General features: G+C 50.1%; 1 protein-coding gene across 1 annotated transcript in view; it reads left to right on the top strand.

Moving 5' to 3' along the window:
* Positions 1-23,320, top strand: part of CSNK2A1 (casein kinase 2 alpha 1) — a 60,651-nt gene extending 37,331 nt beyond the window's left edge. The window contains exons 5-13 of the mRNA XM_060230578.1: positions 2,238-2,288; positions 3,436-3,495; positions 5,822-5,905; positions 7,509-7,619; positions 9,408-9,509; positions 11,476-11,576; positions 13,552-13,700; positions 17,499-17,585; positions 22,987-23,320. Of these exons, the coding sequence (XP_060086561.1) occupies positions 2,238-2,288; positions 3,436-3,495; positions 5,822-5,905; positions 7,509-7,619; positions 9,408-9,509; positions 11,476-11,576; positions 13,552-13,700; positions 17,499-17,585; positions 22,987-23,102 (861 nt within the window). The 3' untranslated portion in view covers positions 23,103-23,320. The remainder of the gene's footprint in view (positions 1-2,237; positions 2,289-3,435; positions 3,496-5,821; positions 5,906-7,508; positions 7,620-9,407; positions 9,510-11,475; positions 11,577-13,551; positions 13,701-17,498; positions 17,586-22,986) is intronic.
* Positions 23,321-26,052: the final 2,732 nt, after the last annotated feature.

Here is a 26,052-nt window from a genome sequence, read left to right on the forward strand (position 1 = left end):
GTCTCTTTTCTGCCCCGTTTCTGAATCCTCATGGCCGTTGCTGGCATGCCCAGGGAAACGCTGATCGCCGCTTTGGAGTCTGGAAGCAGTTTTTCTCCAGACCAGCTTGGCCAGGGATCCTGGAGGTTTTTGCCATCTTCTGGGCATGGAGCAGGGGTCACTGGGGATGGTGGGGGAGGCATTTGTGAATTCCCTGCATTGTGCAGGGGGTTGGACTAGATGACCTTGGCGGTCCCTTCCGACTCGACGATCCGAGTCTATGAATTGCTTACAGTAGGCGTTTTAATCCGGTTGGTATCACTCGGAGGAACTTTCCGCCTGCCTTTTCCTGGTCCGAGAGTGGTGCGGTGGGAAGTGCCCTACCAGGGATGGCCAAACTTGCTTCACGTAAGAGCCGCATAGAATAAAACTCAGACGTCTGAGAGCCGCAAGACATGAACATCGGATGCCTGAGAGCCGCGAGACATGATTGTCGGATGCTTGAGACCCGCAAGACAGGAAGGAAGGAAGGCAAATAGATGGGGGAGGGAGAGAGAGGAAGGAAGGAAGGAAGGAAGGAAGGAAGGAAGGAAGGAAGGAAGGAAGGAAGGAAGGAAGGAAGGAAAATAGATGGAGAGGGAGGGGGGAGAGAGTGGTGGAAAGAAAGCAACTTTTAACTTTAAATGCATTCTCCAAGCTGCTGGCTGGGTTGGCATGGAAGAGTGATTTAAAGAAAGAAATGCCTTCTCCAAGCTGGCTGATGGGGCGGTGGAGGCTTCGAGAGCCACAGTTTGGCCACCCCTGTGCCATGCAGTCTCAGCCGACTTTTGGTGACTCCGTAGGGTTTTCAAGGCAAGAGACTTAACGGAGCTGGTTTGCCATTGCCTGCCTCTGCAGAGCAACCCTGGGCTTCCTTGGTGGTCTCCCATCCGAGTACGTATCAGAGCCCACCCCGCCTAGCTTCTGAGATCCCATGAGATCGGGCCAGCCCGGACCATCCAGACTTCGTAGAAATTCTTGCCCTTCTGACCAGCAAAAGTTAGATGAGTGTGGGAACTACCAACTTAGCATACAAGCGTGGCCAGCTTCAAGAGGGGAATGGATAAGCATATGGAGCAGAGGTCCATCAGTGGCTGTTAGCCACAGCTTATCGTTGGAACTCTCTGTCTGGGGCAGGGATGCTCTGTATTCTGGGTGCTTGGGAGGGCACAGTGGGAGGGCTTCTAGCCCCACTGGTGGACCTCCTGATGGCACCTGGGTTTTTTGGCCACTGTGTAACACAGTGTGTTGGACTGGATGGGCCATTGGCCTGATCCAACATGGCTTCTCTTATGTTTTTACATGACACACAGTGTTGGACTGGAGGGGCCATTGGCCTGATCCAAAATGGCTTCTCTTATGTTTTTACGTGACACAGAGTGTTGGACTGGATGGGCCATTGGCCTGATCCAAAATGGCTTCTCTTATGTTCTTATGTGACACAGAGTGTTGGACTGGATGGGCCATTGGCCTGATCCAACAGGGCTTCTCTTATGTTCTTATGTGACACAGAGTGTTGGACTGGATGGGCCATTGGCCTGAATCAACATGGCTTCTCTTATGTGACACAGAGTGTTGGACTAGATGGGCCATTGGCCTGATCCAACAGGGCTTCTCTAATGTTCTTATGTGACACAGAGTGTTGGACTGGATGGGCCATTGGCCTGATCCAACAGGGCTTCTCTTATGTTCTTATGTGACACAGAGTGTTGGACTGGATGGGCCATTGGCCTGATCCAACATGGCTTCTCTTATGTTCTTCTGTGACACAGAGTGTTGGCCTGGATGGACCATTGGCCTGATCCAACAGGGCTTCTCTTATGTTCTTATGTGACACAGAGTGTTGGACTGGATGGGCCATTGGCCTGATCCAACGTGTCTTCTCTTATGTTCTTATGTGAAACAGAGTGTTGGACTGGATGGGCCATTGGCCTAATACAAAATGGCTTCTCTTATGTTCTTATGTGACTCAGAGTGTTGGCCTGGATGGACCATTGGCCTGATCCAACAGGGCTTCTCTAATGTTCTTACGTGACACAGAGTGTTGGACTGGATGGGCCATTGGCCTAATACAAAATGGCTTCTCTTATGTTCTTCCTCAAGGGAGGACCATGAATTAGAGGGGGGTAGAAATAGGCCGACAGTGGGTCTGTAAACAGTGTATTAAAGTCTGCAGCACAGAGTTGACACGCTAACTTCTTTTCCTTCCTTTTTTCCAGTCTCGGACTCCGGCCTTGGTTTTTGAACATGTAAACAACACAGACTTCAAGGTACGGTTTGGGACCCACCGGGAAAGGCTATGGATTTTCTGCCGCTCCAGGTGTTCATGTGTATGGATGGGGGAGGGGGAATGAGGTTGGTGGGGGTGGGAAGTGAGCAGGAAGTAACCGTGAATTTGGAGTGGTGGAAACGGGGAGATTTTCTTCATGGCATAGCTGCCCTGGGTTCAGCAGAGATGTGTCAGTGGCTATTAGCCACAAGGGATAGATAGAACATTATGTCTGGGGCAGTGATGCTCTGTATTCTTGGTGCTTGGCTTGGGACAACGGTGGGAGGGCTTCTAGTGTCCTGGCCCCACTGATGGACCTCCTGATGGCACCTGGTTTTTTTGGCCGCTGTGTGACACAGAGTGTTGGACTGGATGGGCCATTGGTCTGATCCAATAGGGCTTCTCTTATGTTCTTATGTGACACAGAGTGTTGGACTGGATGGGCCTTTGGCCTGATCCAACAGGGCTTCTCTTCTGTTCTTATGTGACACAGAGTGTTGGACTGGATGGGCCATTGGCCTGATCCAACAGGGCTTCTCTTATGTTCTTATGTGACACAGAGTGTTGGACTGGATGGGCCACTGGCCTGATCCAACATGGCTTCTCTTATGTCTGGGGCGGTGATGCTCTGTATTCTTGGTTGCTGGGGGGGGGCACAGTGGGAGGGCTTCTAGTGTCCTGGCCCCACTTGTGGACCTCCTGATAGCATCTGGGTTTTTTTGCCACTGTGCAACACAGATTGTTGGACTGGATGGGCCATTGGCCTGATCCAACAGGGCTTCTCTTGTGTTCTTATGTGACACAGAGTGTTGGACTGGAGGGGCCATTGGCCTGATCCAACAGGGCTTCTCTTATGTTCTTCTGTGACACAGAGCGTTGGACTGGAGGGGCCATTGGCCTGATCCAACATGGCTTCTCTTATGTTCTTATGTCTGGGGCAGTGATGTTCTGTATTCTTGGTCCTTGAGAGGGGGGAGGACAGTGGGAGGGCTTCTGGAGGCTTCTGGGCCTGCTGGTGGACCTCCTGTTGGCACCTGGAGTTTGGCCACTGTGTGATACACGGCGTTGAACTGGATGGGTCGTTGGCCTGATCCAACACAGCTTCTCTTATGTTCTTACCCCGACTGTGTTGTGTTTCCCTCCTGCAGCAATTGTACCAAACGTTAACGGATTACGACATTCGGTTCTACATGTATGAAATCTTGAAGGTGAGTCTGCATTCGCTTGCTCATGTTGTGTCTTTTATTTAGTTCCTTCGCACCCCACTTTTCTTCCCAATGGGGACGAAGCGCAGCTTACGTCGCGGTAATGTGGGCTAGGCTGAGAGAGCGTGACTGGGCCATGACCTCCCAGTGGGCTTATGGGGCATGAGTGGGGATTCGAACCTGGGTCTCCCAAACACTAGTCTGATGCTCTTAACCGCTACACCACACTTTGCGTGCGTGTAAGTTAAAAGGATGAATAGGAAGAAGACGACTGCAGATATATACCCCACCCATCTCTCTGAATCAGAGGCTCAGAGCGGCTTACCATCTCCATTCCCTTCCTCCCCTACAACAGACGCCCTGTGAGGTGGGTGGGGCTGGAGAGGGCTCTCACAGCAGCTGCCCTTTCAAGGACAAAGAGTGGCCTACAATCTCCTTTACCTTCCTCCCCCACAACAGACGCCCTGTGAGGTGGGTGGGGCTGGAGAGGGCTCTCCCAGCAGCTGCCCTTTCAAAGACAGAGAGCGGCCTGCAATCTCCTTTCAAGGACAACCTCTGCCAGAGCTATGGCTGACCCAAGGCCATTCCAGCAGCTGCAAGTGGAGGAGTGGGGAATCAAACCCGGTTCTCCCAGATAAGAGAGCTCTGGCTGACCCAAGGCCATTCCAGCAGGTGCAAGTGGAGGAGTGGGGAATCAAACCCGGTTCTCCCAGATAAGAGAGCCATGGCTGACCCAAGGCCATTCCAGCAGCTGCAAGTGGAGGAGTGGGGAATCAAACCCGGTTCTCCCAGATAAGAGAGCTCTGGCTGACCCAAGGCCATTCCAGCAGCTGCAAGTGGAGGAGTGGGGAATCAAACCCGGTTCTCCCAGATAAGAGAGCTATGGCTGACCCAAGGCCATTCCAGCAGCTGCAAGTGGAGGAGTGGGGAATCAAACCCGGTTCTCCCAGATAAGAGAGCTATGGCTGACCCAAGGCCATTCCAGCAGCTGCAAGTGGAGGAGTGGGGAATCAAACCTGGTTCTCCCAGATAAGAGAACTGTGGCTGACCCAGGCCATTCCGGCAGCTGCAAGTGGAGGAGTGGGGAATCAAACCCGGTTCTCCCAGATAAGAGAGCTATGGCTGACCCAAGGCCATTCCGGCAGCTGCAAGTGGAGGAGTGGGGAATCAAACCCGGTTCTCCCAGATAAGAGTCCGCACGCTTCACCTGTACACCAAGCTGGCTCTGAAGGAGGGCAGGAAGGGGGTGCACGGGGGGAGGCATTTGTGAAGTTCCTGCATTGTGCAGGATGGGGTTGGACTAGATGACCCTGGAGATCCCTTCCGACTGTGATTCTGAGAGTCTAAATTGGGAAGTTCTCATAAGACTGTCCGTCTGTTAGCTTTCAGTAGGAAGGAATGCAAAATGGTGACATCTCTCCTCTGACAGCTTGGGGGTACTATTGGAGTCCTCCTTAACGATGGAGGCTCAGATAGCAGCCACTGCCAAGTCCGCTTTTTTTCATCTTAGGCGGGCAAGGCAGTTGGCCCCCTTCCTGGAGCGCGACGATCTAGCAACAGTGATCCACGCTACGGTCACCTCGAGGTTGGACTACTGCAACGCTCTCTACATGGGGCTGCCTTTGTGCCAAACCCGAAAGCTACAGCTAGTGCAGAATGCCGCGGCCCGGCTGTTGTTAGGACTCCCAAGAAGGGAGCACATCCCAGGGCTCTGGGATCTGCACTGGCTGCCAATAGCTTACCGAGTCCGGTACAAGGTGCTGGTTATTACCTTTAAAGCCCTATATGGCCTAGGACCTGCCTACCTGAAGGACCGTCTCTCCCCACATTTGCCCCAGAGAGTACTGAGATCGGGAACTCGAAATCTCCTAGTTATCCCCGGGCCAAAAGAAGCCCACTTAAAATCCACCAGGGACCGGGCCTTTTCTGTGGCGGCCCCATCCTGGTGGAACCAGCTGCCGGAAGAGGTGAGGGCCCTGCGGGACCTTGCCCAGTTCCGCAGGGCCGGTAAGACAACCCTCTTCCGGCTGGCCTATGGCTAGCTGGTACAAGAAATCCAGGTGTAGTTATATTAGAGGTTGCTGTCCCTAATGTTTTAAATGTTTTAAATGTTTTGTAATTTTAAAATATTTTATAACTTAAATGTATTAATTAATTTTAACTGTTCTATGTTTAAATGTCATTATGTGGGATTTTATGCTGTGAGCCGCCCTGAGCCACTTGTTGGGAAGGGCGGAATATAAATAAATAAATAAATAAATAAATAAATAAAATAAAAATAAATAAAATGACAAACACCCTCTGGTTGTATGTATTTTCTCTTCTGCAGGCTCTGGACTATTGTCACAGTATGGGGATCATGCATAGAGACGTTAAACCCCACAATGTCATGATTGACCACGAACACAGAAAGGTAAGATGGGAAGGAACTCAGAAACGTCGCCTTCTGCCTGGTAGCTTTCTGCTTGGGTGTGGCATTACCAGAACACCACCACCCCCCTTTTGCTCTGTCTGTGTTTACACCTATCTGCGGCATCAGTTGTATTTTTTAAAAAATTAATTGGATAACTTGGCGTCAATCAATTGGTGTCAACGTGGCAGATGAGGTTCAGTGTGGCCAAGTGCAAAGTAATGCGCATTGGGGCCAAGAATCCCAGCTACGAATACAGGTTGATGGGGTGTGAACTGGCAGAGAATGACCAAGAGAGAGATCTCGGGGTCGTGGTAGATAACTCACTGAGAATGTCAAGACAGTGTGCGTTTGCAATAAAAAAGGCCAACGCCATGCTGGGAATTATTAGGAAGGGAATTAAAACAAATCAGCCAGTATCAGAATGCCCCTGTATAAATCGATGGTGCGGTCTCATTTGGAGTACTGTGTGCAGTTCTGGTCGCCGCACCTCAAAAAGGATATTTATAGCATTGGAAAAATTGCAGAAAAGGGCAATTGGAATGATTAAAGGTTTAGAACACTTTCCCTATGAAGAAAGGTTAAAACACTTGGAGCTCTTTAGCTTGGAGAAATGTCGACTGCAGGATGACATGATAGAGGTTTACAAGATTATGCATGGGATGGAGAAGGTAGAGAAAGAAGTCCTTTTCTCCCTTTCTCACAATACAAGAACTCGTGGGCATTCAATGAAATTGCTGAGCAGTCGGATTAGAACAGATAAAAGGAGGTACTTCTTCACCCAAAAGGTGATTAACATGTGGAATTCACTGCCACAGGAGGTGGTGGCGGCTACAAGCATAGACAGCTTCAAGAGGGGGTTAGATAAAAATATGGAGCAGAGGTCCATCAGTGGCTATTAGCCGCAGTGTGTATATATATGTGTATATGTGTATATATATAAATTTTTGGACACTGTGTGACACAGCGTGTTGGACTGGATGGGCCGTTGGCCTAATACAAAATGGCCTCTGCAGAAAACTACTCAGGGGAGCTTGAAGTTTCAAAATGAAACAAAGCCATTAAAATTAATTGCCTTTTTTCTCTGCCTTCTGTTGGCCCTCCAGAGGAACTAATTGGCCAGTGTGTGAGACAGGATGCTGGACTATATTGACCCTTACTGATCTGATCCAGCAGGGCTTTTCTGATGTTCTTGTGAAGGCCTCGGCCTCTGTGCCCTGTTGTTGGCCCTCCAGAGGAACTGGTTGGCCACTGTGTGAGACTGGAGGCTGGACTAGATGGACCCTCCCTGGTCTGATCCAGCAGGGCTCTTCTGATGTTCTTGTGAAGGCCTCAGTCTCTATACCCTGCTTTTGGTCCTCCAGAGGAACTGGTTGGCCACGGTGTGAGACAGGAGGCTGGACTAGATGGACCCTCTCTGGTCTGATCCAGCTGTGCTCTTCTGATGTTCTTACAAAGGCCTCGGCCTCTATGCCCTGTTGTTGGCCCTCCAGAGGAACTGGTTGGCCACAGTGTGAGACAGGAGGCTGGACTGGAATGGTCTAATCCAACGGTCTGATCCAGCAGGGCTCCTCCTAAGTTCATATATTCCCTCTTCCATTTTTAGCTGCGGCTAATAGATTGGGGCTTGGCGGAATTCTACCATCCCGGCCAGGAGTACAACGTCCGAGTCGCTTCCAGATACTTCAAAGGCCCCGAACTTCTTGTAGATTATCAAGTAAGTGCGGTCCAGTCTCAGCGTTGCGAGGGAGAAGGAAGCTGAGAAACCGGCAAATGCCTCAGCCTAATGCCACCGATTCTCAGTCTGCGAATCACGACCTCGAAATGGGTCACAGCAGCTCTCCTGCAGGTGTCAGGACGAGGTGAAAAGCAGTCGTGGGAAGCTCAAATTTGTGGTGGCCTTTGCAGTTTGGTGTAGTGGTGAAGTGTGCGGACTCTTATCTGGGAAAACCGGGTTTGATTCCCCACTCCTCCACTTGCGGCTGCTGGAATGGCCTTGGGTCAGCCATGGCTCTGGCAGAGGTTGTCCTTGAAAGGTCAGCTGCTGTGAGAGCCCTCTCCAGCCCCACCCACCTCACAGGGTGTCTGTTGTGGGGGAGGAAGGGAAAGGAGATTGTGAGCCTCTCTGAGACTCTTTGGAGTGGAGGGCGGGATATAAATCCAATTTCCTCTTCTTCCTTCTCTTCCTCCCCCCCCCCCCCCCCCCAGTTTGGTGTAGTGGTGAAGTGTGCGGACTCTTATCTGGGAGAACCGGGTTTGACTCCCCACTCCTCCACTTGCAGCTGCTGGAATGGCCTTGGGTCAGCCATAGCTTTCATAGGAGTTGTCCTTGAAAGGGCAGCTGCTGTAAGAGCTCTCTCAGCCCTACCTACCTCACAGGGTGTCTGTTGTGGGGGGGGGGGGAGGTAAAGGAGATTGTGACCATTCTGATACTCGGAGATTAAGAGTATAGGGCGGGATATAAATGTAATATCTTCTTCAGCTTCTGCCAGAGCAGGGTCAGTCCTGGGAGACCAGCAAGGAAGTCCAAGTTGGTTATGCTGAGGCAGGTGATGGCAAACCTACGGTACTTCTGTTAGTCTCTGACCTTGAAAACCCTCCAGGGTTTGCTGTAAGGCGGCTGCGACTTGGCTGCCCTGCCACCCCCAGATCCTTCCAGGTGCCGCTTGCATCTGGATCTGTGCCAGCCCAGTCGTCAGTTTGGACATGGAATTGTGGAATGAAGAAGGCGACGACTGCGGATTTATCCCCTGCCCTTCTCTCTGAATCAGAGACTCAGAGTGGCTCACAATCTCCTATCTCTTCTCCCCCCACAACAGACACCCTGTGTGGTGGGTGGGGCTGAGAGAGCTCCGACAGAAGCTGCCCTTTGAAGGACAGCCGTGTGAGAGCTCTGGCTGACCCAAGGCCATTCCAGCAGGTGCAAGTGGAGGAGTGGGGAATCAAAGCCGGTTCTCCCAGATAAAAGTCCGCTCACTTCACCACTACACCAAACTGGCTCATAGGACAAACCCTATGAGAGCTATGGCTGACCTAAGGCCATTCCAGCAGGTGCAAGTGGAGGAGTGGGGAATCAAACCCGGTTCTCCCAGATAAGAGTCCACACACTTCACTACTCCACCAAACTGGCTCTCTGTGGTTCAGACATGGGGGGGTGTTTACCCAGAAGTCCAAACTGCAGCGTCTTTGTGGCTTGGTACGACCTCTGCTGTCTTGTCTCAGGGATGTAGGAAACTGATGTTAAGCTTCCTGATACTGCTATAGAAATTCTGTCAGTGAGCACACAATCGCCGCTGCGTTATCGCACGGGAGTAAAAATTGGTGCCGCCGTAGAACGTTTTCATTCCGGAGCGCCTTTCCCTTGTGTAAACAGCGTCTGCCCGTTCTCCTCGGGGAAAAGTCTTTCCCAGGCGACAAGCTTGCACCTACAACAGAAACGAGCCGTTTTTCTTCTCCTGAGTTTGCAGAGCAGCTGTACTAACAGGCCTCTTTTGCTTCCCCGCAGATGTACGATTACAGTTTGGACATGTGGAGCTTGGGGTGCATGCTCGCCAGCATGATCTTCCGGAAGGAGCCCTTTTTCCATGGCCACGACAATTACGATCAGGTGAACAGATGAACATATGAAGCTGCCTTATACTGAATCAGACCCTGGGTCCGTCGAAGTCAGTATTGTCTACTCAGACTGGCTCTCCAGGGTCTCCAGCTGAGGTTCTTCACGCCTACTTGCCTGGACCCTTTTTAGTTGGAGATGCCGGGGATTGAACATGGGACGTTCTGCTTACCAAGCAGATGCTCTACCACTGAGCCACCGTCCCTCCCCTGCTCTCCAGGGTCTCCAGCTGAGGTTCTTCACTCCTACTTGCCTGGACCCTTTTTAGTTGGAGATGCCGGGGATTGAACCTGGGACCTTCTGCTTACCAAGCAGATGCTCTACCACTGAGCCACCGTCCCTCCCCTGCTCTCGAGGGTCTCCAGCTGAGGTTCTTCACGCCTACTTGCCTGGACCCTTTTTAGTTGAAGATGCCGGGGATTGAACCTGAGACCTGCTTACCAAGCAGATGCTCTACCACTGAGCCACCGTCCCTTCCTCTCAGGGCAGGCTCGGTGCCATCCTCCCTCTGTGGTCTCGTGCCTTCAGCTCACTGTAGGGTTGCCAAATCCGACTCAAGAAATACCTGGGGACTTTGAGGGGGGTGGTGGAGCCAGGGGACATGATAGAGGATTACAAGATGATACGTGGGATAGAGAAGGTAGAGAAAGAAGTCCTTTTCTCCCTTTCTTACAATACAAGAACTCATGGGCATTCAATGAAATTGCTCAGCTGTCAGGATAAAACGGATAAAAGGAAGTCCTTCTTCACCCAAAGGGTGATGAACATGTGGAATTCACTGCCACAGGAGGTGGTGGCGGCTACAAGCATAAGCAGCTTCAAGAGGGGTTGGATCAACATCTGGAGCAGAGGTCCATCAGTGGCTATTAGCCACAGCATATTGTTGGAACTCTCTGTCTGGGGCAGTGATGCTCTGTATTCTGAGTGCTTGGGGGGGCACAGTGGGAGGGCTTCTAGTGTCCTGGCCCCACTGGTGGACCTCCTGATGGCACTTGGGGTTTTTTGGCCACTGTGTGACTGGATCCAACATGGCTTCTCTTATATTCTTATGACTTTGGGGGTGGAACCAGGAGCAAGGGTGTGAAAAGCACAATTGAACTCCAAAGGGGGTTCTGGCCATTGCATTTAAAAGGGACTGCACTTCAACAGAAGAGAAGAGCTGTGATCTATACCCCACTCTTCATTCAGAGTCTCAGAATAAGAACATAAGAGAAGCCATGTTGGATCAGGCCAATGGCCCATTCAGTTCAACACTCTGTGTCACACAGTGGCCAAAAAACCCAGGGGCCATCAGGAGGTCCACCCGTGGGGCCAGGACACCAGAAGCCCTCCCACTGTTGCCCCACTCCCCAAACACCAAGAATACAGAGCATCACTGCCCCCAGACATAACATAACAGAAGCCATGTTGGATCTGGCCAATGGCCCATCCAGTCCAACATTCTGCGTCACACTGTGGCCAAAAAACCCCAGGTGCCATCAGGAGGTCCACCAGTGGAGCCAGGGCACCAGAAGCTCTCCCACTGTGCCCCACTCCCCAAGCACCAAGAATACAGAGCATCACTGCTCCAGACAGAGAGTTCCAACAATACCCTGTGACTAATAGGCAGTGATGGACCTCTGCTCCAGATGTTTACCCAATCCCCTCTTGAAGCTGTCTACGCTTGTAGCCGCCGCCACCTCCTGGGGCAGTGAATTCCGTGTGTTGATCACCCTTTGGGTGAAGAAATGCTTCCTTTTATGCCTTCTAAACAAACAAGGGGGCCCACAAGGGCTTAGGGGAGTGCATCTCAATTTTCATCTTTCCCTTCCCTGGAAGCCCCCATGGACTCTCCCTTTTCCTCCTTTCCCACCCCCCAGCCTCCCCCCAGTCTTCAGCCTCCCCTGCTTCCCTCCGCTTGGTGGTCGGGCAAATTCTGGCCGACGGTCACGCTGCCGTCTTCCGCGTTGTCTGTTCGCAGTTGGTGAGAATAGCGAAGGTGCTGGGTACGGAAGACCTGTACGACTACATCGACAAGTACAACATAGAACTCGACCCCCGCTTCAACGATATCTTGGGCAGGTGAGCCGGGGCCGGACGTGCGGGTCGGACTGAAAATAGTTCGGGGCTCATTAGGAGAAACCGAGTCGGTGTGCTGTAGTGGGTAAGGGAAGGAGGGGCGTTTCCAATCCGCCATGTGTCCCAGGAAGCTCATACCTGCGTCGCCTGATGCAGCTTTTCTTTCATCTCAGCAGCTGCTGTGCTGCAAAATTGGTTGTCTGTGGATGAAACGGGAGAGCCAGTGAGTTGTAGCGGACAGCGCGGACTTTAGAGTGGGGACAGCTGGATTGAAATCCTTATTCTCCGCTATTTTTCGGCTGGTATTTGCAAATATTTTTGCCCTAAACAGGAAAGGACTGGTGCTTCAAATAGCAAGTCACTTTATCTTTATGTATGGCTTGAAGCCATGATGCATTGAACTGCCAAGTTAATTCTTGGCTGATGAAGGCCTGGACACCGAAACCGGTCCCTTGACTTGATACTTTTGTTTGGCTTGATCGACAACGTGACTGAGGAAGACGACTTTTGCACTTGAGACTTTTTTTACTATATGCAGCAAAACAAGGTGTTCTAAATTGACATGGACGTTTCCCTTTAAGGGCTTAGCTGTTATATTATAAACCGCATTTATAGTGCCAAACAGTTCGTTGTTATTTACTTGTCATTGTGAAACTGTGGTTCATCATTATTGTAATCCACTGTGTAGAATACAGGCATTCTGCAAGCGCTGCAGAAATGATAAGCAGCGTTTCTTTGAGTTAGATGCCTTCCTCCCTCCCTCCGCACTTCCCTCTCTTCCTTCCTTCCTTCCTTCCTTCCTTCCTTCCTTCCTTCCTTCCTTCCTTCCTTCCTTCCTTCCTTCCTTCCTTCCTTCCTTCCTTCCTTCCCTCCCCTTCCTCCCTTCTCTCCCTCTCTCCCCTCCCCCATTCCTTCCTTCCCTCCCTCCTCTCCCTTCCTCCCTTCCTTCCCTTCTTCCTCCCTCCCTCCTCTCTTCTCTTCTCCTCTCCTCTCCACTTCCTTCCTCCTTCCCTCCCTTCTCTCTCTCCCTCCCCTCCCCCTTCCTTCCTTCCTTCCTTCCTTCCTTCCTTCCTTCCTTCCTTCCTTCCTTCCTTCCTTCCTTCTTTCCTTCCTTCCTTCCTTCCTTCCTCCCTCCCTCCCCTTCTCTTCCTCCGCTCCCCCACTCCTTCCCTCCCTTCTCTCCCTCCGCTCCCCCACTCCTTCCCTCCCTTCTCTCCCTCCCTCTCTTCCTTCCCGCCCTCCCTTCTCTCCCTTTCCTCCCCCATTCCTTCCCTTCCCTCCCTCCCTCACCTCCCCTTCCTCCCTTTCCGCCTCTCCACTTCCTTCTTCCCTCCCCTCCTCCCTTCCTTCTCTCCCTCCCCTCCTCCCTTCCTTCCCTCCCTCCCTTCTCTCCCTGCCTTCCATCCCCCATTCCTTCCCTCCCTCCCTCCCCCTTCCTTCCTTCCCTCCCTCCCCTTCCCTCCCTCCCTCCCTCCCCTCCCTCCCTTCCCTCCTCTCCACTAACTTCCCTCCCCTCCCCTTCCTCCCATTCCCCTCCCCCCTCCTTTCCTCCCTTCACTCCTCTCCATTTCCTTCCCCCTCCCTTCTCTGCCTCCCTCCCCTCCCCCTTCCTTCCTCCCTCACTTCCCTCCCTTCTTCCTTCCTCCCTCCCCTCCCGCCATCCCTCCCTTCTTCCTTCCCTCCCCTTCCTCTCTCCCTTCCTTCTTTCCTCCCTCCTTTGTTCCTTGCCTCCCTCCCTTCTTTCTCCCTCCCCTCCCCCCTCCCTTCCTCCCTCCTTCCTTCCTTCCCTCTCTCCCTCCCTCCCTTCTTCCTTCCCTCCCTTCTTCCTTTCCTTTCCTCCCTCCCCTCCCCTTCCTTCCTCCCTTCCTCCGTCCCTTCTTTCTTTTTTCCCTCCCTCCCAGGCTTCTGTTTCTAGGCCTCTACAGATGGCTTCTGGACCCCCTGCTGTTTGCTCAGTCGTCCTTTCTCCCCCGCACAGGCACTCCCGCAAGCGATGGGAACGCTTCGTTCACAGCGAGAATCAGCACTTGGTCAGCCCGGAGGCCCTGGATTTCCTAGACAAATTGCTGCGATACGATCACCAGTCCCGGCTCACAGCAAGAGAAGCAATGGAGCACCCTTACTTTTGTGAGTCGGCCTCTTCACGGTCCCAGTTTTCTGTTCTTTCGTGAGACGGCAAGGCTGAGAGCAGTGCGATGCCAAGGGCCCCACAAGCACAAACACCGGAAAGGGCCAACAAAATATCCAGTCTTATACACCTTAATCTAGGGCCGTTAAGCAGCCCGCCTAAATTGCCATGCAAAAAGCCCACGCAGATGATACAAATTGTTTCCCACCAGCTTTTCTTGAAATTCTTTTGAAATTAAATCCAAAGAGTTTACGGCTCAACATTAGGAAGAACTTTCTGACCATTAGAGCGGTTCCTCAGTGGAAAAGGCTTCCTTAGGAGGTGGTGGGCTCTCCTTCCTTGGAGGTTTTTAAACAGAGGCTAGATGGCCATCTGACAGCGATGAGGATCCTGTGAATTTAGGGGGAGGAGTTTGTGAGTTTCCTGCCTTGTGCAGGGGGTTGGACTAGCTGACCCTGGAGGTCCCTTCCAACTCTATGATTCTATGAACTTCCTGACCGTTAGAGCGATTCCTCAGTGGAACAGGCTTCCTCAGGAGGTGGTGGGCTCTCCTTCCTTGGAGGTTTTTCAACAGAGGCTAGATGGCCATCTGACAGCAATGAGGATCCTGTGAGTTTAGGGGGAGGTGTTTGTGAGTTTCCTGCATTGTGCAGGGCGTTGGACTAGATGAGAGGTGATAGGATCACCATCTTCAAGTACCTGAAGGGTTGTCCTAGAGGATGGAGTGGAATTGTTTTCTGTGGCCCTGGAAGGTAGGTCCAGAACCAGTGGGTTGAAATTAAATCAAAAGAGTTTCCGGCTCAACATTAGGAAGAACTTCCTGACCATTAGAGCGGTTCCTCAGTGGAACAGGCTTCCTCGGGAGGTGGTGGGCTCTTCTTCTTTGGAGGTTTTTAAAGAGAGGCCAAATGGCCATCTGACAGCAATGAAGATCCTGTGAATTTAGGGGGAGGTGTGTTTCAGTTTCCTGCATTGTTCAAGGGGTTGGACTAGATGACCCTGGAGGTCCCTTCCAACTCTGTGATTCTATGAACTTCCTGACTGAGTTCGATCCAAAAGGAAGCTGTTTCAGGTAGCCGGCTCCAGGTTGACTCGGCCTTCCACCCTTCCGAGGTCGGTCAAATGGTTCCCCAGCTTGTAGTGTAGATGACTGGGGAAGGCAATGGCAAACCACCCTGTAAAAAGTTGTGAAAGCAATGTCACCCCAGAGTCGAAAACGACTGGTGCTTGCACAGGGGACTCCCTTTTAATAACCAAGAAATTTATTTTCTCATCTGGGGAATTGGAACCAGCTCCAAGTAAAGGAAGAATTAACTTTGATCTTCTGTCTGAAAATATGGGACAATCTAAGCCTGTGTGATCAATAGAATCTATTTGATCTGAACTGCAGGTACATAATCTTTTGGAAATCCCTGGGCCTAAGGAGGCCAAACTTCAAACAACCAGGGCCTTCTCCATAAAAGCGCCCCGATGGTGGAATCAGCTGCCGGAAGAGGTGCGGGCCCTATGGGATCTCAATCAGTTCGCAAAACCGTCCTCTTCCAATTAATAATAATAATAAAATTTTATTTGTATCCCGCCCTCCCCGCCTAGGCAGGCTCAGGGCGGCTAACAACATTTCATAAAACATACAGTGAGAAATGTAAACTTTAAATTTAACAGATATAAAACTTTAAATTAACATCATTTAAAAACCAGTCAGTATAATTAAATTGTTATAGCTTAAACTGACAGTGACGGTGGCATTTTCGACGCTAGTTCTGTCAGTATACAGTTTACACAATGACATAGGTCCTTGAATAGGACCGTGTTGGCGGATCCTTAATTAACTACCTTATTCAGCAGTCCGTATATGCTAGCTTGAAGGGGGTGGTCTTGCAGGCCCTGCGGAACTGATCAAGGTTCCGCAGGGCCCGCACCTCCTCAGGGAGCTGATTCCATAGGGCGGGGGCCGCAATTGAAAAGCCCCGTGCTCGGGTGTTCTGAAGTTTGATCTCTTTCGGCCCAGGGATGGTCATTATATTTTTCCCGGCAGACCTCAGTGCTCTCTGGGGTTCATATGGGGAAAGACGGTCGCTCAGGTAAGCCGGTCTTAAAAGGTAGCCTTTTAAGATGGAACCAGAACTATTATTACGCTATCTTGGATAAACAGAGATTGTAGCGCCATTGTATTGTTTTTAGCTTAATTTTAATAGTAATCTATATATTGTATTTATGCGGTTGTTTATTGATTTTATTATCTGTTTATTGTTATACCATGATATTATATCATGCTTTGTAAGCTGCCCTGAGCCTGCCTTGGCGGGGAGGGCGGGGTATAAATAAAAACTTATTATTATTATTATAAATCTATCGGCGAATGGTAATACCTCGGTATTTCCCATTAAAACTGCTGACGGCAACTCATTCAGCTGTACTGATGTAAATGCCTTCTATACCTCTGTATTGTCAGCAGGGGAAAAATACCGTGGGATTTTATTTGCGATATTTATACCCCACTTTTCTACTTTCATAATCCAAGTAGTAACCAAAGCCAACCCTCCTTAGCTTCCAGAATGCAGTGATGGCTGTTAGGGAATTGAAAACAAATCAGCCAGTATCAGAATGCCCCTGTATAAATCGATGGTGCGGTCTCATTCGGAGTACTGTGTGCAGTTCTGGTCACCGCACCTCAAAAAGGATATTATAGCATTGGAGAAAGTCCAGAAAAGGGCAACTAGAATGATTAAAGGGCTGGAACACTTTCCCTATGAAGAAAGGCTGAAACGCTTGGGGCTCTTTAGCTTGGAGAAACGTCGACTGCGGGGTGACATGATAGAGGTTTACAAGATTATGCATGGGATGGAGAAAGTAGAGAAAGAAGTACTTTTCTCCCTTTCTCACAATACAAGAACTCGTGGGCGTTCAATGAAATTGCTGAGCAGTCAGGTTAGAACAGATAAATGGAGGTACTTCTTCACCCAAAGGGTGATTAACATGTGGAATTCACTGCCACAGGAAGTGGTGGAGGTTACAAGCATAGCCAGCTTCAAGAGGGGGTTAGATTAAGATATGGGGTAGAGGTCCATCTGTGGCTATTAGCCACAGTGTGTGTGTCTATGTATGTATATATATATATATAAATAAATTTTGGCCACTGTGTGACACAGAGTGTTGGACTGGAGGTGCCACTGGCCTGATCCAACAGGGCTTCTCTTATGTGACACATAGTGTTGGACTGAGTGGGCCATTGGCCTGATCCAAAATGGCTTCTCTTATGTTCTTATGTGACACAGAGTGTTGGACTGGAGGGGCCACTGGCCTGATCCAACAGGGCTTCTCTTATGTTCTTATGTGACACAGAGTGTTGGACTGAATGGGCCATTGGCCTGATCCAAAATGGCTTTTCTTATGTTCTTATGTAACACAGAGTGTTGGACTGGAGGGGCCACTGGCCTGATCCAACAGGGCTTCTCTTATGTGACACAGAGTGTTGGACTGGAGGGGCCATTGGCCTGATCCAACAGGGCTTCCCTTATGTTCTTATGTGACACAGAGTGTTGGACTGGATGGGCCACTGGCCTGATCCAACAGGGCTTCTCTTATGTTCTTATGTGACACAGAGTGTTGGAATGGATGGGCCATTGGCCTGATCCAACAGGGCTTCTCTTATGTTCTTATGTGACACAGAGTGTTGGACTGGAGGGGCCACTGGCCTGATCCAACAGGGCTTTTCTTATGTTCTTATGTCTGTTTGGTGTTTTGGAGGAATAATACGGCCGCTCTAACCTGGGGTGGGGGGGTTCCGTGTTTTGCAGATCCCATCGTGAAGGACCAGGCTCGGATGAGCTCCACCAGCATGCCAGGGAGCAGCACGCCCGTCAGCAGTGCCAGCATGTTGTCAGGTGAGTCGGTCGTGCTGCCCTCCGGGGCCGCGACTCCACAGTCCCCTCTTTGCACGCGGAAGGTTCAGTCCCCGCGCAGGGCCGGTGGTAGGGTTTTGGTGCCCTGGGTGAGCTGCCCACTAGCGCCGCCCTCCAAACATTTAAACAACAGAGAATGGTAGGAGAAGTAAGGGAAATGGAAAGTATTTGCATTTTTAATATAGTTTTTTTCATAATTTTAAATTTAATTTTTTTTAAAAAAAAAAAACGTGAGATTAAGCAATAAAAAGTGTGACAATATGACTAGATCCTTTTAGCTGGAGGTGCCAGGGACAACACCTTCACATGACCATTTCTACTTGATCCTTTTAGTTGGAGGTGCCAGGGACAACACCTTCACATGACCATTTCTACTTGATCCTTTTAGTTGGAGGTGCCAGGGACAACATTTTCACATGACCATTTCTACTTGATCCTTGTAGTTGGAGGTGCCAGGGACAACACCTTCACATGACCATTTCTACTTGATCCTTTTAGTTGGAGGTTCCAGGGACAACACCTTCACATGACCATTTCTACTTGATCCTTGTAGTTGGAGGTGCCAGGGACAAGACCTTCACATGACCATTTCTACTTGATCCTTTTAGTTGGAGGTGCCAGGGACAAGACCTTCACATGACCATTTCTACTTGATCCTTGTAGTTAGAAGAGGCAGGGACAAACCTTCACATGGCCATTTCTACTTGATCCTTGTAGTTGGAGGTTCTAGGGACAAGACCTTCACATGACCATTTGTACTTGATCCTTGTAGTTGGAGGTGCCAGGGACAAGACCTTCACATGACCATTTCTACTTGATCCTTGTAGTTGGAGGTGCCAGGGACAAGACCTTCACATGACCATTTCTACTTGATCCTTGTAGTTGGAAGAGCCAGGGACAACACCTTCACATGACCATTTCTACTTGATCCTTGTAGTAGGAGGTGCCAGGGACAAGACCTTCACATGACCATTTCTACTTGATCCTTGTAGTTGGAGGTGCCAGGGACAAGACCTTCACATGACCATTTCTACTTGATCCTTGTAGTTGGAGGTGCCAGGGACAAGACCTTCACATGACCATTTCTACTTGATCCTTGTAGTTGGAGGTGCCAGGGACAAGACCTTAACATGACCATTTCTACTTGATCCTTGTAGTTAGAAGAGCCAGGGACAAACCTTCACATGGCCATTTCTACTTGATCCTTGTAGTTGGAGGTGCCAGGGACAAGACCTTCACATGGCCATTTCTACTTGATCCTTGTAGTTGGAGGTGCCAGGGACAAGACCTTAACATGACCATTTCTACTTGATCCTTGTAGTTGGAGGTGCCAGGGACAAGACCTTAACATGACCATTTCTACTTGATCCTTGTAGTTGGAGGTGCCAGGGACAAGACCTTAACATGACCATTTCTACTTGATCCTTGTAGTTGGAGGTGCCAGGGACAAGACCTTCACATGGCCATTTCTACTTGATCCTTGTAGTTGGAGGTGCCAGGGACAGGACCTTCACATGACCATTTCTACTTGATCCTTGTAGTTGGAGGTGCCAGGGACAAGACCTTAACATGACCATTACTACTTGATCCTTTTTAGTTAGAAGAGCCAGGGACAAACCTTCACATGGCCATTTCTACTTGATCCTTGTAGTTGGAGGTTCTAGGGACAAGACCTTCACATGGCCATTTCTACTTGATCCTTGTAGTTGGAGGTGCCAGGGACAAGACCTTCACATGACCATTTCTACTTGATCCTTGTAGTTGGAAGAGCCAGGGACAACACCTTCACATGACCATTTCTACTTGATCCTTGTAGTTGGAGGTGCCAGGGACAACACCTTCACATGACCATTTCTACTTGATCCTTGTAGTTGGAGGTGCCAGGGACAAGACCTTCACATGACCATTTCTACTTGATCCTTGTAGCTGGAGGTGCCAGGGACAAGACCTTCACATGACCATTTCTACTTGATCCTTGTAGTTGGAGGTGCCAGGGACAAGACCTTCACATGACCATTTCTACTTGATCCTTGTAGTTGGAAGAGCCAGGGACAAGACCTTCACATGACCATTTCTACTTGATCCTTGTAGTTGGAGGTGCCAGGGACAACACCTTCACATGACCATTTCTACTTGATCCTTGTAGCTGGAGGTGCCAGGGACAACACCTTCACATGACCATTTCTACTTGATCCTTGTAGTTGGAGGTGCCAGGGACAAGACCTTCACATGACCATTTCTACTTGATCCCTGTAGCTGGAGGTGCCAGGGACAAGTCCTTCACGGGACCATTTCTACTTGATCCTTGTAGTTGTGTTTTAACAATTTATTAATAACTTATGGTTACAAATCTTAATTATAAATTTTCAGTACTAGCCCATATGATATTTCAATGCCCCCTCCCTCCAATGTTGACTTCCCCGAAGTTATAGATTTAAGTTCAATACAAAAGGTACTACTAACTGATCAAAGTTCAATATGAATTTTTTTTTCTCATTAATGCTTAAAAAATTGTCCAATGTCTTTTTACATTCCACTCTTTCTCCATATATCCTTTAAATTTCTTCCACTCCTTTTTGAATATATCTAAATCATATTCTCTTAGCGTTCTACTTAGTTTGTCCATCTCACTCCACGATAAAACTTTCATAGTCCAGTCCCATTTCTCTGGTATTTTTTCTTGTTTCCACAACTGCGCATACAATGTCCTAGCAGCTGAGAGCAAGTACCAAATTAAAGTCCTGTCTTCCTTTGGAAATTTTTCTAATTGTAATCCAAGCAAACAAGTCTCTGCAGTTTTTTTAAAGTCATAACCCAAAATTTTGGAGATTTCTTGTTGTATCATCTTCCAGAATTCTTCCGCTTTTTCACAAGTCCACCACATGTGAAAGAAAGAACCTTCATGTTTTTTACATTTCCAACATCTATCCAACAATTTCTTACTCATCCTAGCCAGCTTTTTCGGAGTCATATACCACCTGTACATCATCTTAAAACAGTTCTCGTTGATACTCTGACAAGTTGAGATCTTCATCGAGTTCTTCCAAAGGTGCTCCCACGTATCCATTTGTATTTCTCTATTCACATTGATTGCCCATTTGAGACTTTACTACTACTTCTGTAGACCATTTCAATAATGATTTGTATACTTTTGATATCAATTTTTCATTATCTCCAAGCAGGACCCTTTCCAGTTCTGTTTGTTCTCGTCTGATTCCCTCCAATTTAATATTTTCCATCAAGCTTTTGATTTGTTGCATTTGAAACCAATCGTACTTATTATTTAGCTCTTCTGAGGATTTTAATTCAATTTTGTCTCCTTGGATCTTGAGCAGTTGATTATATGACATCTCTCTTTCTTCATCGGATTCAGCTGTTATTTTTATTACTTCTGCTGGCACTATCCACAGCGGTTTTCTCTCGTCCCCATATTTCTTATATTTTATCCAAGTATTTAGTAAACTATTTCTGATATAATGGTGAGAGAAAAAACCGTCCATTTTATTCTTCCCATTTCTACTTGATCCTTGTAGCTGGAGGTGCCAGGGACAAGACCTTCACATGACCATTTCTACTTCATCCTTTTAGTTCACTGTGTGAGGGACAAGACCTTCACATGGCCATTTCTGCTTGATCCTTGTACCTGGAGGTGCCAGAGACAAGACCTTTTGCATGCGAGAAAGATGGGGAGGGACGGTGGCTCAGTGGTAGAGCATCTGCTTGGGAAGCAGAAGGTCCCAGGTTCAATCCCTGGCATCTCCAAAAAAGGGTCCAGGCAAATATGTGTGAAAAACCTCAGCTTGAGACCCTGGAGAGCCGCTGCCAGTCTGAGAAGACAATACTGACTTTGATGGACCAAAGGTCTGATTCAGTATAAGGCAGCTTCATATATTCATATGCTCTACCACTGAGCTACGGCTCCCACCCCATGGCCCTGTTCAAGTCAAGTCGGAAGGCTGTGTGGCAGCATACCACTTCAGCAGGAGCCGATTTTTTAATCTTTTACAGTTGGTCAAGTTAGCCCTGCCGGATTCGAAGGAGTGTACAGTGCAGGCCCAAGGAACGCAAAACCAGCCGGGCGGCATCTGCACTCCATGGTGTCTGCATTCCATTGGGGATGGCAGGCTCCAAGGAGCACACATGCTGTGTGTGGGGATAGGGGGTGCACTAGTCGGCCGCCTACTCGGCCTACTCCCACGCACCGGCCGTGGTCCCCGGCATCTCCTGTCTAAAAAGGACCAGGCCGAAGGTGATGCGGGAGACCTCAGCCTGAGGCCCTGGAGAGCCGCTGCCACTCTGAATATAGAAATACTGACTTTGCTGAGCCCCAGGAGTATGATTCAGTAGGAGGCAGCTTCGCTCGTCGAAACACAGCCGGGATCGCCGCAGGGTTGGGGTCCGCGTACGTTTCGAGCAATAAAGCATCCAGCAGAGCGTCCGTTTGGCGTGCAGAAGGTCCTGTGTTCAAATGTCAGCACCTCCAGTTGAAAGGGCATAAGAGAGCGTAAGAAAAGCCGTATTGGATCAGGCCAGTGTCCCCTGCAGTCCAACACTCTGTGTCACACAGTGGTCCAAAAACCACCAGGTTCCATCAGGAAGTCCACCAGTGTGGCCGGGACACTAGAAGCCCTCCCACTGTGCCCCACCCCCCAAGCACCAAGAATACAGAGCATCACTGCCCCAGACAGAGAGTTCCAACAATACGCTGTGGCTAATAGCCACTGATGGACCTCCGCTCCAGATGTTTATGCAATCCCGGGCAGCAGGTGACGTGAAAGACCTCTGCCTGAGACTCCAGAGGGCCACTGCCTGAGAGTGATCTTAAGACCTTTTTGTGGAAGACCTTTGCCGTGACTCAGGTGCAGCATCTGCATGCAACAGGTTCAATCCCCGGCAGTTTAAAAGTTCCAGGCAGCGACCTCTGCCCGTCGACCGCTGCCAGCCTGAGTAGACAATATTAACATCGATAGACCAGGAGTCTGATTCAGTAGAAGGCAAGCTTTATGCGTTATTACCTGCCTCAGCACAGCAACCTTGGGCTTCTTTGGTGGTCCCCCCAAAGATCCGGCCATCCAGGTGAGGGCAGATAAACACAGATAGTTTGCTGTAGCCTTCCTCTGCATAGAGATCCTCAACTTCCTTGGTGGTCTCTCACCTCCCCCCCTTGGCTGACCCTGCTTAGCTTCCAAGATCTGGCGAGATCAGGCTAACCTGGGCCATCCAAGTCAGGACAAGAAGATCGCATGACTCATCAAGAAGATCGCATGACTCGGCCCAAAGACACCGGGGCCAGACCCAATCAGACCCTGCCTGCTGAGATAAGACAAGCTGTTCCCCTTCTTAAGTCTTTTGTTTCCCTCTCCCCCCCCCACCTCTCCTGCAGGGATTTCTTCAGTGCCAACGTCTTCACCTCTCGGGCCTCTGGCGGGCTCGCCCGTGATCTCTGCTGCCAACGCCCTGGGCATGCCCGTTCCAGCAGCTGCGGGAGCTCAGCAGTAGATGACCGCCGCCCGTCTCCCAGACACCTGCCCGGAGCCGGGTCGGGCCGGAGGACCCCGCTCCCCCCCTTCCCCTCCCCCCGGACAGCAGCCACTCGCACTCAGTGCTGGGGGGGGGAGGGGGGAAGGGGTGGGGATATGGAATGCTTTGGAGGAACGATGTCTGAACAGTTGCTTGTGGATTTATAGTAGTTCAGTCATAAAAAAGAAAAGATTATAGGCCTTTTTTTTTTTTTTTGCCTTTTTTTACTTGAACTTTTCGTAACTCAGGGGAATCCCTGAGAGAAACCCACAGAGGGGGAACGCTTTGTGGAGGATTTTTCCTCGTCCTGCTCACCGCATCCTCTTTTACCAGAGATGAAGCAGCAGCAGCAGCCCTCCCCACAATCCCCCCCCCCCCAAAAAAAATCTCCAGGCTTTCTTCTTACTGGTTCGGGGCTCTTCAGTTCCCCCGACTCTTGCCCACCGGGGAAGGGAGGGGGCGGGGAAACAGTCATTGTGCTGCTTTCCCTCTTGCCAGAGGCTGCCAGATCCGGGTGGCAAGGTTGGAAAGGGGGGGGGGGCGGGGAAGCCCTTTAGTACTTATCCGTTCGAACGCCTTCCCATTCTGCATTGTAACGTAGCCAACGGGTGCTTCGGGAGGAGACGTCGCTCGCAGAGAGGGCTTCCCGGGAAAAGAGTTAGACGGGCCTGCCCGCGTGGAACTCCTTGTTGAGAACATCGGGTCTCCTCCCGCGGGCCGCTCGGATCGCCAGTTCCTTCTCTCCTCTCCCCCCCCCCCCGCATGTGGTGTGAGCCCAAAGTCTCCAGGTGACTAATGCGTTTATAAGAGGGAAGGCCAACCACTACCTCCACGGAAGGTGTTCTGGCGTAGGGCAAGGCCATAGACTCCAATAAGTGGCTCCCCCGCCCCCCTCCCATCCAGAGGCCGCCTATCTCCCTCGGCTAGGGATTCCAGAAAGGAACGCATCACTAAAAAGAAATTTCATCTCTTGGCTTTTTTGTCTCCGCCCAACTGGACCACACAACCCAATTTGGGGCCTTCGGCCACTGGGCCCTCCCTTCCTCCGTGTGCCATGTGACGTGAGATGCCCCTCATGTGCTAGGTCTTGGTTTGTTTTTTTTTAAAAACAACACGATTCACTGTCTTGTAAATAGACATGGAAGAAAGTAGGTGGGAAGCCTGCAAATTTTTTTGGGGGGGGGGGGTGGAGGAAGCGGTTGAGCTGCCCGAAATACTCACTGTGGCGAACATCTGCTTGTCCCCCACGTGTATATAGTCGATCGTGTCCTCCCTCTGCCGAACGATCCAACGTTGGAATCCCTTGCTGTGTAAATAAATTGTTTCCCTTTTTTTTTAATTTATGAAGGGGTTCCGCTGGAGTTGATTGCGCCAAGGGTCTTGCCGTGCCGGCATCGCGTTCTTGCTTTGCAGCCTTCGAACCGCAAACGAGGGTTCAGGAAGCTCAGATTGCGGTCTCTTGGCGCATCTCGCACAGCCTTCGAACCGCAAACGAGGGTTCGGGAAGCTCAGTTTGCGGTCTCTTGGCGCACCTCGCACAGCCTTCGAACCGCAAACGAGGGTTCGGGAAGCTCAGACTGCGGCCTCTCAGCGCACCTCGCGCAGGTGGGTCAGCAACTGGGGTAGTGAAGAAGCCGTTCCTTACATGGAGAAGCTCGCAAGAGAAGCAAGGGGGGGAAGATCCTTGGGCACGCACCTTTTCTTTTTGCACCTCAGCTGCCCTGGTCTTTTAAGATGGGGAGGGGCTAGGCACTGAAAGCAAACCCCCAACCCCAGCCCATGGTTCCTTGCTCTTGGACTGTTCAGGGAGTTCAAGCCACCGGCCAGGAGATGAAAAACGCGCCCCGCTTCAGGACATCAGCCTCTTTCAACAACCGCTGCAAGAGGCAGATCTCTCTCTCCCGGAAACCCAGTCTGAGGAATAATCACCACTTTAGTCTATATGCAATTGGGGCTTTTTTTAAAGGTCGGGGCTTGGTAACCCACGTATTCCTTCACTGTTTTGCTTACCCCTTTTTCTGCTTCGGGCAGGACACTTTGAGGGTCTGGGGTGAGCAGGGACAAATCACAAAACGAGGACGGGACCCCGCAACGTCCCTGCGGCCTCCCCACCCCCTTCCACTGGAAAATAAATTTGCGAACTTGGTGAATTCGAGCAGTCACAGATCTGCTCCCGGCTCACTGGTGAAGGGAGACCCCTGGTGGTGGGGTGGTCACAGTGCATTCTCGCCCTCGCTCTTGACGATCTCTGCTCTGGAGGAATTGGCACCAGCACTAGTGTGGAACGTAACACAGGACTCTCGAAGGAGGAGGTGACAAATTCCCCTACATTTCCCCCCCTCTGCTTTTTAATTTGGTGAGCAGGGCATACGTGCCAGCCCTCCAAAGCCTCACAGCGGCAAGAGAGGAAACCCGCCAACAGCGTGCGTCCTCGTCGATCCTTAAACGGGAGCGGGGAAGATTTGGGTCCGGGGAGCAAATGCCACTTCTGCCCGAGCGGGCAAGCCACGCCAAAAGCGGCACGAGGAAAATTGCAGATTGCGAACAACATCTGTGTTGTAAATTACCTCATCCGTATACCTTGTATCAGAACATGTTTTTTCTTTTTTAAATTTCTCAGCACTTCCTGGTTTTTTCTCTGCGTTGTATTCGACGGCAGGGGGGGAAATCAAATGCCAATATAATAAAACCCGTTGGCAACTTTTAGAATTTTTTTTTTTTTACGTTTTTTAAAAAATTCGTTTGAAGTGGTTTTTGGGGAGTTAAAAGCTTAGAGTTTAGGTTTTCTTCCTTTTGAATTTATCAGTTGTCATTGTATTGTAATTTTTTTTTTTTTTAAGCAAACTAACCCTTAACTGTGCTGGAAAGAAGTTGTACCATGGAGGTCTTTAATTTTGTTTTTTAATAAAAGCATTGAAACAAAAGCTAC

The sequence above is a fragment of the Heteronotia binoei genome, chromosome 2, assembly GCF_032191835.1.
Source record: "Heteronotia binoei isolate CCM8104 ecotype False Entrance Well chromosome 2, APGP_CSIRO_Hbin_v1, whole genome shotgun sequence".
In the NCBI taxonomy this organism is placed as follows: Eukaryota; Metazoa; Chordata; class Lepidosauria; order Squamata; family Gekkonidae; genus Heteronotia; species Heteronotia binoei.